At 29.4% G+C, this 18,291-nt stretch overlaps 1 protein-coding gene across 1 annotated transcript in view; it reads left to right on the top strand.

Moving 5' to 3' along the window:
* The window catches only part of LOC129963851 (mucin-17-like), a 155,218-nt gene extending 140,684 nt beyond the window's left edge, over positions 1-14,534 (top strand). The window contains exons 10-16 of the mRNA XM_056078427.1: positions 36-163; positions 1,922-2,204; positions 2,600-2,740; positions 3,627-3,702; positions 3,825-3,871; positions 10,906-11,153; positions 13,061-14,534. Coding sequence (XP_055934402.1) covers positions 36-163; positions 1,922-2,204; positions 2,600-2,740; positions 3,627-3,702; positions 3,825-3,871; positions 10,906-11,153; positions 13,061-13,234 — 1,097 coding nt within the window. The 3' untranslated portion in view covers positions 13,235-14,534. The remainder of the gene's footprint in view (positions 1-35; positions 164-1,921; positions 2,205-2,599; positions 2,741-3,626; positions 3,703-3,824; positions 3,872-10,905; positions 11,154-13,060) is intronic.
* Positions 14,535-18,291: the final 3,757 nt, after the last annotated feature.

Below are 18,291 nucleotides of genomic sequence, written 5' to 3'. Positions count from 1 at the left end.
AAAAATGTAATTAATTAAATTCATTTTCTTTGCAGAGATCCAAACATTTGTCATGCTTTTAAAAGTAGTCAAGATGGGAAATGAAAGTCTGAACTTCAGCTCGCCACTTTCGGACAACGATTCTGATGAATACAAATATTTTGCTAGAAATGTTGAAGAAGGAGTAAGTTGCTCTTTATTTTGATTTATTCCGATCTTCAAAATTTTTTTTATCCCTTCCAAAAAACTAATAAATTGAGGCAAGCAGATTTTGTTTTTTCTATTCCGTAACTAAATCTATTGTAAATGGTGGTTTAGGCGAGCAATTTGGCAACGGTTTTACTGACAGAAAAGTAATATTCCCCGTCAAAATTCATGCGTAGCGACAATTGCTGCCAATTTAGCTATTTCCATGCAAAAACAAACTTATTTTGAAATGTCGGGAGTCATTATATAGATATTAAATTATACATCAAATTTTATATTTACTCATTTTTCAATGTCCTCTTTATATATGAATCAAATTATGACGATTTTCATTTTATTATTAAAGCGTCAAATTTTATTCTAAAAAAAAAGAAGAAAAATAATTGTTTTTGCTATTGCCAGCATAGTTAAATCTGTCTCATGAATGATAGAAAATTGTATTAAGGTTTTGATTTTGGATCAGGAATCAGAACTAACTCTTGACAAAAGGTTTAGATATATTTTATAAGATATGTTAGATAACTCATTTTGAAAATCCCATAGGTGAAGCAGATTTTTGATGCTTTGGTGGGGATTAAACTTTAAAATATTAATTTATAATATTTGTAAATTTTTTATTAAAAAAAATTTAATAACCTCATTTCCGGATCTTCCCAAAAGAAAAGTACTGCAATATCAATTTTATTCGATAAAAATAAAAAAAAAAATCTTTAATAATTTATTTATCTATATTTTGAATGACAACGTTAATATAACTTTTAGCCATATGACTTTAATTTTAAATTCATTCATTATGTTATTTTATTTATTATTTATACAAAGAATGAATTGTTATAACAGCCAGTATAGCAATATGCTTTATGCATTTATATAATATGATTTTATTTCTGAAGTTTAAAACTCTTGGAAGGCAAATCCCACGTATTGATTGGTTAGACTTACTTCCTAATTGACGAATAATCTTGAATAGTATTCAGATGACGAATACTACAACAGAGCTGCCTTCTTTTCCCAAAATTCCTTTCCATACCAATTAGAAGGTTTTTAAACCAATAAGAGATCCCCAATTACACTATAGATATTTAACAGGAATGCGTTTCGAATATGCGATTTCATGGTTCTGAAATCGAGATTCAATCATAAGGCCATCGGCTGTTATAAAGATGTTTTGTTACAATACATTTGCAAAGATATGATCTTTCAATGCATTTTTTTTTGGTCTTTAGAAATGAATAACCAAAGAGGTTTTAAAATGCTGTTAATTATTTCACATTTAAATTAAATATCTTTTTCATAATACAGTGTTTGAATCAGATCGTCTTACAAGAGATCTTATTTACTTAGTGTCTGAAGTGATAGATGCGGAAACGAGCTTTCACTCTTTTGTTGTTTTGGTGAAACAATTATTTTGCATTTTTACTATAAAAATACGATTCTTTCAATAAATATAAATTTTATACGTAAATACTTATGTAATTTAAAATAATATTTCATGACGTAATACGTGAGACGATTTTATGTTCACATAATTCTTTGAACACTAGAACAAATCTGTGAAGTTTGGAACATTTTGATCATCATGCGTTCATATATCATTACATATAAATTAATCAACAGCTATGTGTTGGTGAGATATATTTGAGTTTATTTTAAATATAACATCGAAAAGCATTGTAGTTCACACAATTCAATTAATCCACTAATAATGTAATTAAATACATACCATTTTTTCCAGATCTCGGATGCTTATTCCATTACGAACATCAAGGATCATATCTGGGAAGCCGAAGTCAATAAAATCTTGCCCGCTGATACTGTGCAAAGCTCAGAATTCATGCAGCAACTGACCCCCTCAACACCAGAAGAAGGAGGCGTTCTGGTCAATCTCACCCTCAAAGTTAGTAAGAGTGTAAGTGGAAATCTACTGGAGCAAGAACTGACGCGTTCGCTACAAAATCTGGGAATGAGGGTTGGAGACTCTTCCCTGCTGGCCGCTCCTTTGTCTCAAAATGTTCAAGGTAATATTGCATTATAAATATTAATAGATATCCAATAGTTGTCATGCCAACTTAAGACATTTCTTTATATGACATATGCTAAGTGCGAAGCGCCAGTTTAGTTTTGAAATCCATAGCATATCTTCCCGAAAGTGAAGCAGCTTCTTGGGAATCATGCTTAATGGCATGGCGGTTACAGTTGTCATATGACTGTGATGTCACATGAACTGTCTCCATTATTCTTCTCATTCTTGAGCCTTGCATTTGATTTTGTGTGTATTGTGTGTGTTTGTCCAAACAGTTCCATCTTTCTTCGCATTGTTTTCTAATATTTAATACATCATATATATCAAAAAATTAAAAAACTTTTTTTATTCTTTCCATTTTAATAATAATATGTGTTCTGGTTCTTCCAGATTACGATGAATGTATCGATGCTCGCGAAAATGATTGCGCTCTTCGAGCTACATGCATCAACTTGGAGGGCTCATTCACGTGCCAGTGCGAGGAAGGATATGAAGACATGGATCGCTTGTTGCCCGGACGAATTTGTTTAGGTAAGTTACGCATCATTGTATGTATAATCGTCTACCGCAGTCTATAACGCTGGGAAGTTAAAATTGTCCCCGCCCTTTTCGTCTGCTTCATTATTGGATGTTAAGTTCTAGTTTCTTTTTAGAGCTTTGCAACAAAGACAATTTCTTAATGTTTCAATTGATTGTTTTATCGGTATACGTATAAAACTAAGCTGGAATAAATAAAAAATATTTCAGCATAGTAAATAATAAACTGAGGTTAACTCCAGAATAATAAACTAAGGTCTGCTACTTTTATTATTTCATATTTATGGGGATTCATTCTATTCTTCCTTCATGGACAGATTGGAGATTGTTATTAACATTTTCTTTCGGCAATTTAAAAAAGAGAGTTTGTTATGTAAGAGATTAACTAACAAAAGTTGTAGTAGAAAATCTCATCAATAATATCGAGATATTATAAGCAGGATAATAGTCCGTTTAGATGAGCACACCTTTTAATTAAAACAAAAATAAAAGAAAACGCACTTCCTAATTTAAACAACAAAGTACTATAATTTAAAATGTAAACATAATAAACAAATTGAATTCTTTTTTGAAATCGTTAGCAGTTACTTTTTGTTAACAAAGAATAATTGTTACGTTTCCTTTCTAAATTATTTTTGTGCAAGTTAATTGATCATATATCAGTATGTGAGAAGTCATCATGCACAAAAATATTTTAAGGTATAATGCATGTAACTGACAATGTGTTTATGGCAAGAAATATAAATGCAATATGCAAATTGAACAAATGGAATAGATTATTAAATTTCAACTTTTAATAAGTTACAAAAGCTTTAGCCATTTATAATTTTATTATAGCAAAAGAACTTTAGCTAATTTGGTTTTAATTTCATATTTTTAGCAAAAACCGAAAATTGTAATTATTGTCATGGAAGAGGAGATTGTTTGAGAGGAGATGACGATAAGACATTTTGCAGGTAAAATACTAAATTTTTATAAATAATTTATACCTTACTATTATATAGTGGCCTTAATTAATCATAAATATATATATTTGAGAATAAAAATAAAAATATAACCTGCATTTTCTGTCTTTCAGATGCCAACCAATGTTTGTAGGTCGAAGATGTGAAATAAATGGACTTGGTAAGTAGAATAACCAAGAATGCTTTTGATAATATTTAAAGATGGTGAAATATTTGATATGATTCTTTTTTTTTAATTAAAATTTATCACAAATATTGATCTTTAAAAAATTCTACCGGCCACATTTAACATATGAATTTTTTCAGTCATTAAAAATTTAATAAATGAAAGAAATAACCTTTATAAAAAAACTTTTACGTTAATTCAAGATCAGTGAAATCTAAATTATGATGATTAAATTTGAATGAAAAAAAAATTGTCCTTAAAGTTTTTTTTTACCTGCGTTATTTATATTTATTTTTCCTTTACTTTCATAAAATCCTATAATCTCTTGCATCTTTGGCAAAAATTCTTTTTAATATTTCACACCTATTAAGTGCCTTTTATTTTGTTACTTTCATTTATTATTTAATGTCCCTTCTTAATTATAAGCAGCTTATAAGAATTATTTTTAATAAATTGGATAACGAGTTGTGAAAATATATTTCACACAAGAAAAAGAATATATCAATAGGTGTAAGAGATTAGTGGCTGATTTAAGGAATTTGTAACATAAGAAATTGCACTTTATGATATCTTCTTTTTATAACTGCTTGTATTAGTTTCCGATTTCAACACATTTTTAACTTAATTTTGTAATGAATTATCTTAGTTTAATTTTTTATTCAATAACTTTGTAAAAATACATATTTACATTTTGTAACATAAGATATTGCACTTTATGATATCTTTTTTTTATATAACTGCTTGCATTAGTTCCAGATTTCAACACAATTTTAACTTAATAAACATGTAATGAATCATAAAAATTGTAAAAATACATATTTCCATTTTGTAACATAAGATATTGCACTTTATGATATCTTTTTTTTATATAATTGCTTGTATTAGTTCCAGATTTCAACACATTTTTAACTTAATAAACATGTAATGAATCATCTTAGTTTAATTTTTTATTTCACTAACTTTGTAAAAATATATATTTCCATTTACTTTTTAATATATATATTATGAAAAAAATCGCTAAATAAATACATTTTTGAAAAAAAAGTGAAAATAATTATTAGTTAATTATTTCACCACTCGTAAATAAAAGCGTTGAATCATATGGAAAGGTTGTAAGGAAACAATAAATTTTAAATCGATTATAAAAAGATTGTTTTACAATATCTATGGATTGGAATATAACATAATCAGTTAAATGAAAAATTAATTTTCCAATATATTATAAATAAGCAATTAATTGATGTTTCGTTTGTTTTGTAATAATTTTGCTAACTCAATATAAACACACATTCCAAGTCTAATATATTATAATTCCTTCAATTTGTATTTTTTACAAATTTGTTTACTTGATAGAGAGGCCAACATTTTTTAATCAATCTGTCTGCATCTCTTCCCCCCACCCACTTCAGATCGGCGACCCTAGGCTTAGTCCACTTTGTTAGAAATCCTTCCCTGCAAGAGTGATATATTAAAAAATATTTGATAAACGGAACACCTGGAGAGTGAATATATATAAATTGATCCGTTGCAAAATATATCCGAATCGTGTAATGATATCTTGAACTAAACTTTTTTTGATATTGTCATTTATCAACACTGGGTGTAATTTTGGAAGATTAACATTCTGCTGAGATACAATTAACGGTTTATTTATAGTTCTGTAATTAATGTAATAGAAGAATGTAACAGTAAATGATAATGAATTGATGTAATTTGATTTTAATTAAAATATAATTAAATAAATATAAATTTCTAAAATATTGCTCATAGAACTCTATGATAATGATATTAATGAATTCATGAATTGGAAAAGTAATTTTCATTTCGGAAAGTATTTTTTCAAATGGAAATTTTAAAGACTAATACATTTTCTAGACCATTCCTTTCAAAATTAAATTTAAAAAATAAGAAAAAAAATTGGAGTTTTCAATATTTTAAAGCTGATTTGATATATAAATTACACGTAAGAAAGTCATTCCAAATAATAATAATAATTTTGCAGAAGTATCAGATTTTTATCGTATGAAGGGATTTCTCATTTACGAATAATATGAAAATAATTCAAGCTGAAAAAGTAATTTGATTTTAGATGTAATCCCATATTCAATCAAGATACTTTCTGAAACAATTTCGTTTCTCAGACTTATTTCTTTTTCATGGAAGGTTTTATCATTGCACAAATTTAATCCTGAATTCTTTGAAGAGCAAAAAGAACTTTTCAGCTGAACCTCAAGGCATAAATTTGATCCAAAAAATGTTTTTTTGGAAGGGGTCAATTATGCAGGAAAGAATGTAGTACTTTTGACTGATTTTCAGCATGAAATTTGTATAAGCTTCGTGTGTAATTTCATTGTTGCAAATGCCAATCTTAACTTTGCATTTATTATATTTTTAAAAAACAACAACAATATTTTCAATTTTAACATTTTTAATTATTAAAAAAACACTTTTTTGATGGCCGAAGGTAAAAGATAATATTGTATCTTTGATTAAATGGTTGTGCTTTTGGCCGGTAATTATTATAAAAACAAATATAAATGACAAAATAAATTTTATTCACATTTTCAATTCATTCATCATTTTGTATTAATTTCAAATTTTCATACAAAAAAACAATTTATTACAAGAATTTGCAATTTTTAAAATATATTCATTATGTTATCATTTAAAGTGTGAGGAAAATCTTTACTAAACTTTATAATTTGAAAAAAAATCATCATTACTTTCATTTTATTTTTATTAACCGTTTTTTTTTTTGTTAAAACAACAGATCCTTTTGAGTACCTTTCTGTTTGCGTTTCGTTTTTAATTTTGGGTTCATCATTTGATTTCAATGTTTGTAAGGCTTTTTTTCAGGACTGTAAGTGGTAATTTTTTATTTAAATTTGGCTTTCTTTGTTCCTACTTTTTGCTGCAACTATAAGAAAAGGCCTCCTATTTTGAAGAATTTTGCTCAGGATTTGTGTTGACAAAACTGAAATGGCTGAATCATGTATGAGAGAGATATGGATGAATCTCTGGCCTGTCAATTAGAGATGAAAGCAGAAGTTTCATTAGTAAAAATAATCCTCATTAAAGGCAATGAATCTATAAACAATATAGTTGAGCACTTCTATGATAAGATTTGGAACCAAATTTAGTAATCCAATTTAGTCACATCGTATATTTTAACTCATTTCCTTCTCTTACTTGAAGTTAACGTCCATTAGTTCGTTGCTTGGTTGTAATAACTTTTGAATGGGACAAATTCATCCTTGATTAGGAATGCATTCCATGATTGTTGTGAGGTTGAACGATTATGATATTCACAGCCATTTTTGTCATCTTAATAACAGGCAAGAAGTAACAATACAGATTATCAGCACATTGATAGACCTTAAAAAATTGAAGAAATGTAGTAAGAACTCGGAATGTAATTTAAGAGTCGGAAACTATCTGTTAAGAAAATTATCGTATATAAAAGTAATCTAAAGATTAAACCACTTAGAATTAAGATATTGGGTAACTTCGTATATCAAATGATAGATTGGACTATGTTTAAAACTCACTCTGAAATATTTTCATCAATCTTTCTTTCAAAAGTAAACTTCCAAAAGGCAGAAAAATGAAGATTGAAAATTTATCTGAGGCTTCCAAAGTATATTTACACTCCCGCTATTATAATGATTTTGTTAAAAGACTGGAATGGAAATCTCTAGCGATAGACCATAAGATAAAATGTCAAATAGAGATGGCATATGCAAATCACCATATTCTTTACAATCTGAGCAAATGATGTTGGTAGAAGTATCTCTATTTTTTCTAATTAAGAAATATTGTACCTGTCATCTGGTCAAAGGAACAATACATAATGGTGGTCAAAAGTACAGCAGGGTACATTTTCACATTTAAATTTCTATAACTCATTATTTGGTTTGAAATAGAAAAATCAACGTTTGCAGAAATAAAATTACTGGTCTGTCTATAGTATCCGTGCACTTATATCATTTCTTAATTCTACCAAAAAGTGCTCGTGGCAAAGTATTATATTTGTAAACTCAATTTTTAGTCGTGAAATCAGATAAATATTTTTATATCCCTTTCTGGAAATAGCAAAAAGATAATTCTTTATAAAGTCACTTTTTCCTAGTTATATTGAAATATTTTTAAAATTGAAATGGTTTTAAGAAAAGTAATTCCCTTAGCTAATTAGATAAATTTAATTTGATTTATTAATTTGGTTAGTTAATAATTGAGTAATAAATCAACACGCATCTCATTGTGTAAGATAAGATACTGAAGCATCCAATCTTCTGTTACTGAAAATTTTGTTAGCACTCATGCCATTCTGCATACCTTCAAACGAAGATTGAAAATGGGGGGGCAAGTATACATCCCAGGGCCCCGAAAAGGGTTAAATTAAGTAATTAAGGGTTAATATTTGTACTAATAAAAAAAACTTTCACATTTTGCCGCCTGTTGTTAGCACATACAGTAGTGGTTGGGCAAAGTCACAACAATCTCTACAGGGTGTTTCGGTGAACCGTTTCAGAACTTCTAAGAGGGGTAGGGTACATCCTGACGAACCAAAATCATATACCCATGGGCAGTCAGAAATGCCTTCCTAACGCGGTAGGTGGCGTTGTGCGAAAAGTCCGAGCTTTCGTGCAGGGAATCTTCATTTCGCACCAGAACGCCAAGTTAGTAGGATGTATGATTACATGATTGCAGAGTTACACGTCGTGCAGCGTAGAATCGATTTTCGGTTGTGGGAGATCACCTCATCGGACCTTACCTGTTACCGGGTCGTCTAACCAGACCTACGTACTTGCTCTTTCTGCAGCAAGTATTGCCACAACTTTTGAGAGATGAACAGATTTCTGCATCGACACAACAGACAACGTGGTTCCAACACGATGGAGCCCCTGCCCATTATAGCGGAGATGTTCGTAATTACCTGGATGTCACATTTGGTCACAGGTGGATCGGACGTGGGGGTCCCGTGCGTTGGCCTGCTCGGTCACCCGACTTATCATGTCTTGATTTTTATTTCTGGGGTGAAATGAAATCGCTAGTTTATGACACCCCTGTTGACACTGCTGAGGAGCTCGTTGCAAGAGTCGCAGTAGCTGCCGGAAAGATTCGAGATATGCCTGGAGTATTCCAGAATGTTCGGATGTCCATGCGTCGGAGATGTGAGGCATGCATTGTAGCCCGTGGTAAAAACTTCGAACATTTACTTTAATCCATGTACCTTTTGCTTCTTTTCATGTATTATTAAAATGATTTCTCATTTATGCTCTCTTTTCTTTATGGTGCTTCTGTGTACAACACCGCTTCAGGAAAGCATTTCCGACCCCACATTACTATATGATTTCGAGTTGTCAGGATGTACCCTATCCCTCTTAGAAGTTCTGAAACGGTTCACTGAAACACCCTGTATATACTATTGTGATAGGAAACGAAAAATTGATAGAAAAAGTTTCGGCATTGCAGTCTTATTTTAAATTTAAATTACTTGAAAATGAACCTAAAATATTCGTTATTGTTATTAACGTATGAAATGCGTGTGCTTAAATGATGATATCCCGCACGCAATTAAATTAGCTAGTTACATTTTTATTTATTCATAAAGCACAAATTATTTGAATCGCTAAATAATAAAATTTTCTGAAGTTATTAGCTGGATTCTTTTTTTAGTATCAGCTGCTTTTTATGAACTCCTTCAAAGTTATATCTATCTTACAAAAAGAAATCAAAACTATATGAGATGAAAGTGTCCAAAAATATTAAGTGGGTCAAGAGGCTCGTTAATTCAAATCAAAAATTCATTCACACAAACATTAAATGGAAATTACTGCAAAAATAAATGATATTTTAATAGGGAAGATTGACTTTACATACTTATATGCTAGAGGCGCTCACGTCGTTCTTAAATGCAAGATTAATAAGAACTGACAGAACTTCTTCAAAAAAATGTTAAAGAATTCCTCCTTAAACCTAATTTTTTTGTCGCGTCTGATTTCAGTTGTATTAATTGGCATTGAAAGGAAGGCTAAAGGGCAAGAAATATGACTGGAGACTTTATTTATTCCAAACAAAAATAACTATCTATAACTAGTTCTGAAAGGAAATACTAACAAGTAATGTAGAGATTTTCTCTTAAAACTCAAATTATAAAAATGGCAAAAGTATTCATTAATAAATTTTAACGAGATTACTTCGACATATATTTGAAAAATAATAATTGAATGGGAAAATAAGCCTTTCCGAGTTGTTTTGAAAGTTTTTGGAATAAAATAGAAACAAGAACAATTTCGAAGCAGGGAAGGAGATTAATACCTTCTTAGCAATAAATAATTTTTTTTCGTAATGATTTGAGATATGACTTTTTATTTCACTATTCCTATTTATTAATACTTTTGTCATTGTTTGGATTAATAGCATTATTAAAAATTACAAAATATGAGTATTAGTAAATTAATTTAATAAGTTTAGGAAGAATGAATCAGTAGAAGTATTTTCATTTAATAAAATGTTAGATTGGGATTATAATCGGAATAAAATTTAAACACGACTGCACTTTTAATCAATGAATCCTTTTCATGGATATCCAAGTAATGAATGCTAGTGGGGTAGAAAATGTCATATGGAGACGCAATAGCTTTGTCTCGAATATGAATACATTTATCATGTTCTGTTGCACTGTTCTCTCCTTTCATCTGATCAAAGTTCTACTATATGAAATCTAAATTAAAATAAGGATTTTTTTATTTAACGGAGAGTGACATTCTAATAATAACCACAAGAGTAATAGTGAACAAAACTTTCTCTTCTAATCCACCTCCTTTCTCCCGTAATCCGTATTTGAGTTCACTTTTAAAAGCAGGAATTTACAATGTCAGTATAACCATTATTATTTCTAGCTTTATTTTGTGTTTACTTTGATGCGATGTATGTATTTTTTTCTCCCCCACATATGAAACGGTATTATTCATATTTTATTTAGTTTAGTTAGATTAATATCTCGTTTTATTGCGTTCCTTTAGTGCTGGCTGTTGCTTTGCCCACTGCCGTTGCAGTAGTGGTTGTTCTTCTGTGCTTCGTGTTGTGCTGCTGTCGCAAATGCCGGAAGAAAACCCCCTCCCCCAACGGCGGGGATCCTGGAAGTGTCTTTCGAGGCATCGCCCTGAAAGGCCCCTTGGAAGGAACCTTGGACAGAAAGGCCATGATTGATACCTCTAGTGAAAGTAGCGGAGAGCATGGGAGGAAAGGAATTCCTTTCGACGGATATCAGGTATTCATTGGAGACTTTGTTATTTTTAAATATGATTGCTATGAAAATCTTCACTTGAAAGTCTTTAGGATCAAACAATTAAAAGTGTATTTAAACAAATTATTGTTCAGAGATTTTTGAAAGGTGAAATTTCCAACTTATTTTTTCTTTCAATAATCTGCTGTTAATGAAAATTATTTCTTTGATATGCTGGCATTTTGTCTGTTTCTGATGGAGCGGCCGCAAAGCAGATTACAACTAGCCTCTGAACTAAAATATATTTTAATGTAGTACCTGAAAGTAGTGGGGTAATTTTTTTTTTTACCCCACTACTACTACTAACAACGCTGAAGATATTTAAAACATTGACTTTTGACAGTTCTTGCTTAGATATTTCAACCTGGCCAGTATGAATATATATGAATTTATGCAATTAATAACTCTAGAAGGTTATTTTTGAAATTGATGCAGGTCATTTTAGTTTTAAAATTTTTTTTATCTCTAAAATGTAACTTCACGAAGTTAGGTTATTATGTTGATATCACTCTATATTTTATCAAAATATTATTAAAAATAATTTAATAACTTAATATAACTTGATTTTAAAAACTTATAGTAATTTAACTTATAACTATTTTATTAAATAATAATAATAATAGTAATCATTAATAGTATTTGATTAATATGCATTTGGAATTACAATTTTAAACTTCATGTTGAATATTATTTTTAATTGTACAATTTAATCTATCTTCAAAATATTATTTTGATAATAGAACTGAAAAAAACTTATCAAGATAAAAATAAATCTCACCAAGTCTTTGTAATTTGTATTCTATGCATTATTATATTATGACACAAGCGTAATCTGCTCCATAAATACATAATGATAAAACAAATTCAGTTTATTAAAATATATATTATATAGGATTTTACGTAAATCTGATATATATGATCTTTGAATTATTCTTTTTAGAGATTATTCAATTTTAATACAATCTGATGGAATTATAAAATATTAATGTGTTCTAGAATTATGAGCTTAAGATCACACCCAAATTTCTTTTTCTTTTCTTTTTCTTAAAAGTATCTTTTTTTTTTTTTTTCATTTTTTTCTTAAAAGTATTTTGTATTAAAAAGGAATTAAGAAAAAAATAAAATTAGTCAGCAGGTTGCTCTGAAGACTTGGCAATTGCAGGGTTTATGCGCATAGACCGTTGTATGTGAACAGAGGTATGGAGCTCTCTAAATAAAATAATTTCTTTTATGCATTTAACTTTTAATTATCAAAATTCATTTTTCCTACCCACCCAAAAGTCTATAGAAAAATTTGTATGAATAACCCGATGTGAAAGCATTGGCGGAGAGTCATAAAAGCCATCGCTGGTCACGGCACAACCCCTCTCATAGGAGACACGTTCCGTCATTGTTAGTGGGTAGACACCTCACATCATTTCTGCATCCACCACGTTTGCCAGAATCAACCACCATTTCAGAGGCTTCTCATCCCCATGTCTGAATTGCCCCCCCCCCCTGCAGAATATTTAACTTTGAATCAAGATTTTATTTTTAAATTTTGTATGTTTTATGTTTATAAAGATTAAATTTCGCAATCAAATTTTTTTTAAAAAAAATTTTTAACGGTAGAATTAAGAAATTTTGTACAGTTGTAAGTTTTAACAGACAATTTATTATTTTAATGATTTTATAATTTATCGATAAATTTAATTAAATCTTGATTTTATTGGAGTAATGACATCTGGTCTTGATTCCTTAATATTTATACAATGCATAGTAAACTAAAGACTGACAAGTACAATACAATCATTAGTCATTAGTGTTCATTTTCTTTCTTTTCTTTTCTTTTGTTTTTGTTTTTGTGCATTAGTAAAAGTATGTTTAAAAATGTATTTCTATTATTTTTTCAGGAAAGTGGTGATGTCACTCCCCATAAGGGCAGCAGAAGGAGTGACCTGAGTCTCAATCGGAGTCTATCCACGGGCTACACTTCGCCCCCAGTCATGATTCCCAGGGCTAAACAGCCTCCGGGTCAAAAGCCAATGAACTATACCGTGTATGACGGCCAAGTGTATGTCTGGTGAAAGAAACAATGAGGCGCAGGGCGTCTAACACAAATAGGAATAATTTTTAAAAACATTGTCTGTTCAAGCTTCACGTGAGCATCTTGTTTGTCTGCTGGGATTGTCTTTCAAAAGAGATAGTCCAACCAGCATCGCCAAGATAAAGATCCTCACTCTATGGACAGGAAACCGATGGCTGTTTCTTGAAGTAAAATGACTACCAAGATGCATGGACTTCTTTAGCTGTGCTCCTTTATATTTGTCTTGTGGCGATTATCGACTTCTGTTCAAAACAGAGACTTTTAAAGTTGAGTGATCTCACAGACTTCAGTTGCCAAACTTTGTAGTGCAAGATTAGAGACTGTTTATAATTTCTAACAGTAATATGGCTTTAACATCGGGATGGTTGGAAAGATTTCTCAGGATTTTTTTTGTCCATTTTTTTTTAAAAAAATCAGGTTATACCTAGCAATGGACTCGAAGAAATAAAAGAGGATAGTAAAATTTATATGACAATCGTTAAAATATTTTTTAAAATAATTTTTCCAATAGTTTTTCAATTTTTTTTAATTATGAGGCGATACATAAAGAATGAATAAATATGCATACAAAAAAAAATGAAGTTAATTTTTAAAAATTTTTATTTTAAGAGATTTTTTTTATTAGTTGAAATGTAAAATATCTGTTAAACCATTATGCTTTTAACGTCTCATATTAAAAATATGACATTTTGTTTTGCTAAATTTCTTCAAAAATTAGAAAAATCCTTAATAAATGTTTTCTTGAGGTTTTGGCTTATATATATTTTAAAACCACCATTTGAATATGTATCTGTTGTTTTTCATCAGTATTCCGTACTATGAACGGCAGTTATATAATAATTTATATTTTATGTTTTTTTAATGAAGCATAATTTATGAATTTATAAATGGTTAAACTTATATACGATTATTGCTATTCATTTTAATAAAAATATTTCATTCATATGTGTATGAGAAGAACTGGCTTTATTTATTACTAATAAATAAAACTGTAAATAAAGTATCTGTTGTTAGTCTTTTTAAGAAAAGTAAGCTTCTTTCTATCTCATTATTGAATGACACAATGTGTTTCTTACTGATTAAAATACGATTTCACGTTTCGAATGACGGTAAATGTAACATTTATATTAAAGCAGCATTGTGGCTGCCATTTTCAGAGTTTTATGAGGATATTGTTCGACTTTTTCAACAAATGAATGAAAAGAGAACAATTTTGTAACATAACATATTTTGGAGACCTTCTGTATAGTTTTTAACAATTTCCTGGCCGTCTTTGTATCTCAGTGCTCAATAAAGTTTTTGTTTGTATGTTATTTTGTTTTACTTCTCTGTGATGCGTTAGTTTTATCGTATTATTAATTAATAATAAATTTTAAATTCTGAGAAATATATCAATACATTCACATTTATATTAAAAATTTATAACTTTAAAATTAATAGCAAAGTGACTGAAATTAATAAGAGAGTTGGGTTTTTTTTCTTAATCATTCGAATAAAAGAACTCGATACAACCAAATTCGGCGCCCAGGCATTTATTAATGTGTAATTTCAGTTCCGAAACAACAACAAAAAAATGGCAATTCTGTTTGAGTTCTGTAAGGGAAATCGCCATAAGTATTTTGTACATTAACCAATTTTGCACTTAAGATTTAGAGTATAGAAACCCACTTTTATTTCAGTTCCTTGAAAGCGTTCGTTATGGTTTCATTTGGTTGGAAATCAGTTTCCCCATTACCAACATATTTAATTTCGAGGTGATATTTCAAAGTCAAATTTCAGTTAGTGCGGTGTGGTTTTATATCAGTGTAATGGGATATTATCTCCAAGATAATACTGGTTGAGATCAGCGACATGTATTGCTACTGGCTCTAGCAGCTCTGCCTTTAATCTTAATTCCTTTAAGGCCAATTATTAATGCCGTTAATGTAGCCCATTCATGATCGCATCACCAATCCTTCTAAGTCGCCAATCGCATCTGTCGGTACTGGCGACTTGAATTCTATTTAACAAATCCATTAGGAATACCGCCTAATGGATTTCAGCCAAATTTTATCTTTTATACACGACGTTTTGCTCACTGAGTGATGATATGTATGTTACGGTAAATATGATTAATACGGTGATTATGCATAATACCAGTGATTATTCAAAATCACCAATAAGTTTAGTGGTGATTGGGAAAAATAACCAGTAATTATTATGAATATTAGTTGTATCAGTTATTATTAATAATAACAGTCATTTGGTACGATAAATTAAGTCTTTCAAGTGCCAAATTAAATTTGTATTATTTATTAAAAATAGTGCTTTCAGTTAGAGATGACTAGCTGCAGCAAAAGATAAAATGCACAGATTGTTAGGGAAGTTCTAATGCCCTCCAGTATTCTTACAATATCTTAAAGATATTGCACAGAAGTCGTCCAAAATTCTCACCAATATTTTTATAATATCTTCACGTTATAATACAAAATTATTTGGATTATCGAACGGCTTTATACAATGTCTTGTGAAAATAGAGAGACAATAGTGTAGTGTTAATCATTTGAAGTATCAACTACTATTGGAAAATAAGCAACCAATAAAGTACACTGAGTAGGCGTGTATAAGTACACTGACTTAGTAGTAAGAATTTTTAATTCGAACAAATGTCCACGAAATGTCTGTTATTTTCGAACAACTGTCCCCTGCAAATAATGAGAATTGAAAGCAGTTATTTTGAAATTAAACACGCGCACGTACTGTCCAGATTTTAAACATTACTAAGGAAAGAGTTTTCCTCCATTAAAATCATGACATTTCTGTATTTTTGTGTATCTTTTTAGCTTCCTTATGCACAGGTATGAAGGTATTCCTATGTGCTTTTAGCTTGATTTAATGATTTTTTCCTTCCTTAATAGCTAATAAGCTGTATTTTGAAAAACATTTTATAAAATAAACATCGGAAAAGAAGTTTATTTGTATATTTATTGTTGCCAATATTAGATATTTACATATATAGCGATATTGTAACAGCTTATGGTGTTTTATAAAAATCTAGGGCATTTTTCAGATGAGACAAAAAGTGAAAATGATCTCTGTGTACTTAAAGCACTACCCAGGAAGCGCAGAATGTTGCATACTATTGTACGATATTGTAGTAAATTTTTCAATATTTAACGATATTCTACAATATTACGAATAGGGTTTGACGGTTTTCAAACCCGGTTTTTTAAAGTAAATTTATCACAATCGAAAACCGGTTTTTAAATTAAGAAAACCGGTTTTAAGAATTCATATTATTATGTAAAAATTAATTTTGAACTTATTTGATTTGCTATTCATTCTATGCAACGGGCAGCAAACATATTTTTTCAACGTTGCAAGTTGCGTTGGCCAGTGCTTGTGCACTGCACAGTTGCGCCTCGCATTCGTCAATTTATGTTTTTCATGAACATCCCTTTTCACTTTTTTTTTCTAGGTGAAACAAAAGTTTGATAAAGTTCATCTCTTGCTTCTGGTCGGATGTTTTGTCTATCGGTATGAAGTCGGTGCTAATAGAAACGTCAGCAATTTGACTGGCTCGTTTCGAAGAACGTGTGAAAGGAATAAATAATTCCCCGTTTTCTGCTTCCTGATCACAGTATTTAATGATATCATATAAAATTTTCTTCGTACCACTGCTGAAAGCTTTTTTACTACACCACTTGAACTAGCCATATCAATATGAAATATTCAATTAAAATAAAATTGGAATTTTAAATTAAACACAGGGTGTTAAAATATTCCATATTTTCTTTCGCAACGTTTGAACATAAATTATGTCTTTAGCAAGCATCGGAATTATATTAAGAAGTGTTTACTTTTTTTTTTCAAAATTCCTAGAAAATGTATAGATTAGATTATTTTAAATTGCATTAATATTAATAGTTAAAATAATAAAATTGTAAAATAAACGTCGAAAATATTTATTCAATAACTTTAATTTCATTTTTAGATAAAGTTTGGGAAGTTAGTCGGAAGTTTGGGATAATTTCAAAAAGTTCGGGATAGACAAGGCAATCTGAAATTATTGTAATAAAATGTTGAGCTGCAAAGGATTATCTACGAGTAATCTACATAATCATTTGAAAGCAGTTCATAAAATAATTGTCGGATATAATATAATTGTTTAATTTCTTGAAGACCCTGAAGAAAAACTTACAAATCCAAAGACACTGAAAGCTGAATTTTCATTATTTGAACAAATGAATAAAAGAACAAAAAATTTCATGCAATATTGTGTCCAAAATAAGAATGAGATTTAGCCACCTTTCAGTGGATATTTTATGTTTTTCAAAATCCTATTTTCTATAGAGGAAATTAAAATTAGTGAAAATAATATAAATATTATTTGAAATTTTTGTTGAGTTTTCGTTATTTTGTGTAAGTAATATGTATATGTAATCTTTAATTTTGTTTTTTATATTTTGACTTTGATATTGATTTCGTTTTTTGTTATTTTATATAAATTAAAATAAAATAAAAAAAAATAGAATAGGGAAAAATATTTTATTTTTCCATATTCATTTTTTTTTGACAAAAATTCGAAAACCGGCTAAAACCGGTTTTTTTAGAAATATCGAATTCGAAAACTGGTTTTTCAAAAAGTCGTTTTTTGTATAAACCCTAATTACGAATATTGTTCAATACCATACAATGTTGCACAAATGTGTGTTATTTGTGTTCTGGAATGAATTTACGATCACGTGACACAGATAAAATATGCCGGGGCTATTTAGTTACTTAAACTATTGATTATTTTTTATAAAATAGAGGAATGTATTATCGCAATTGAAGAACGATAATGTACAATTAAACGTTAAGTTACGCACTCATTTGCATCAGTCACCTATGATGACTGACAGACTCTATTTCACGTGAAACTCAAAATGCTGTTTTCTGTTTATCAAATCATGAATGTCTACTTTTGTCTTGAAAGGTTTCAGTGAGAAGATACTATTACTGCTAAAATAAAGTGTTTTTCGTTTCAAGGAATCAGAAATGAGACAAGCAGACAGA

Source organism: Argiope bruennichi, chromosome 3, assembly GCF_947563725.1.
Source record: "Argiope bruennichi chromosome 3, qqArgBrue1.1, whole genome shotgun sequence".
Taxonomy (NCBI): Eukaryota; Metazoa; Arthropoda; class Arachnida; order Araneae; family Araneidae; genus Argiope; species Argiope bruennichi.
This window is presented reverse-complemented; position numbering and strand designations above follow the sequence as displayed.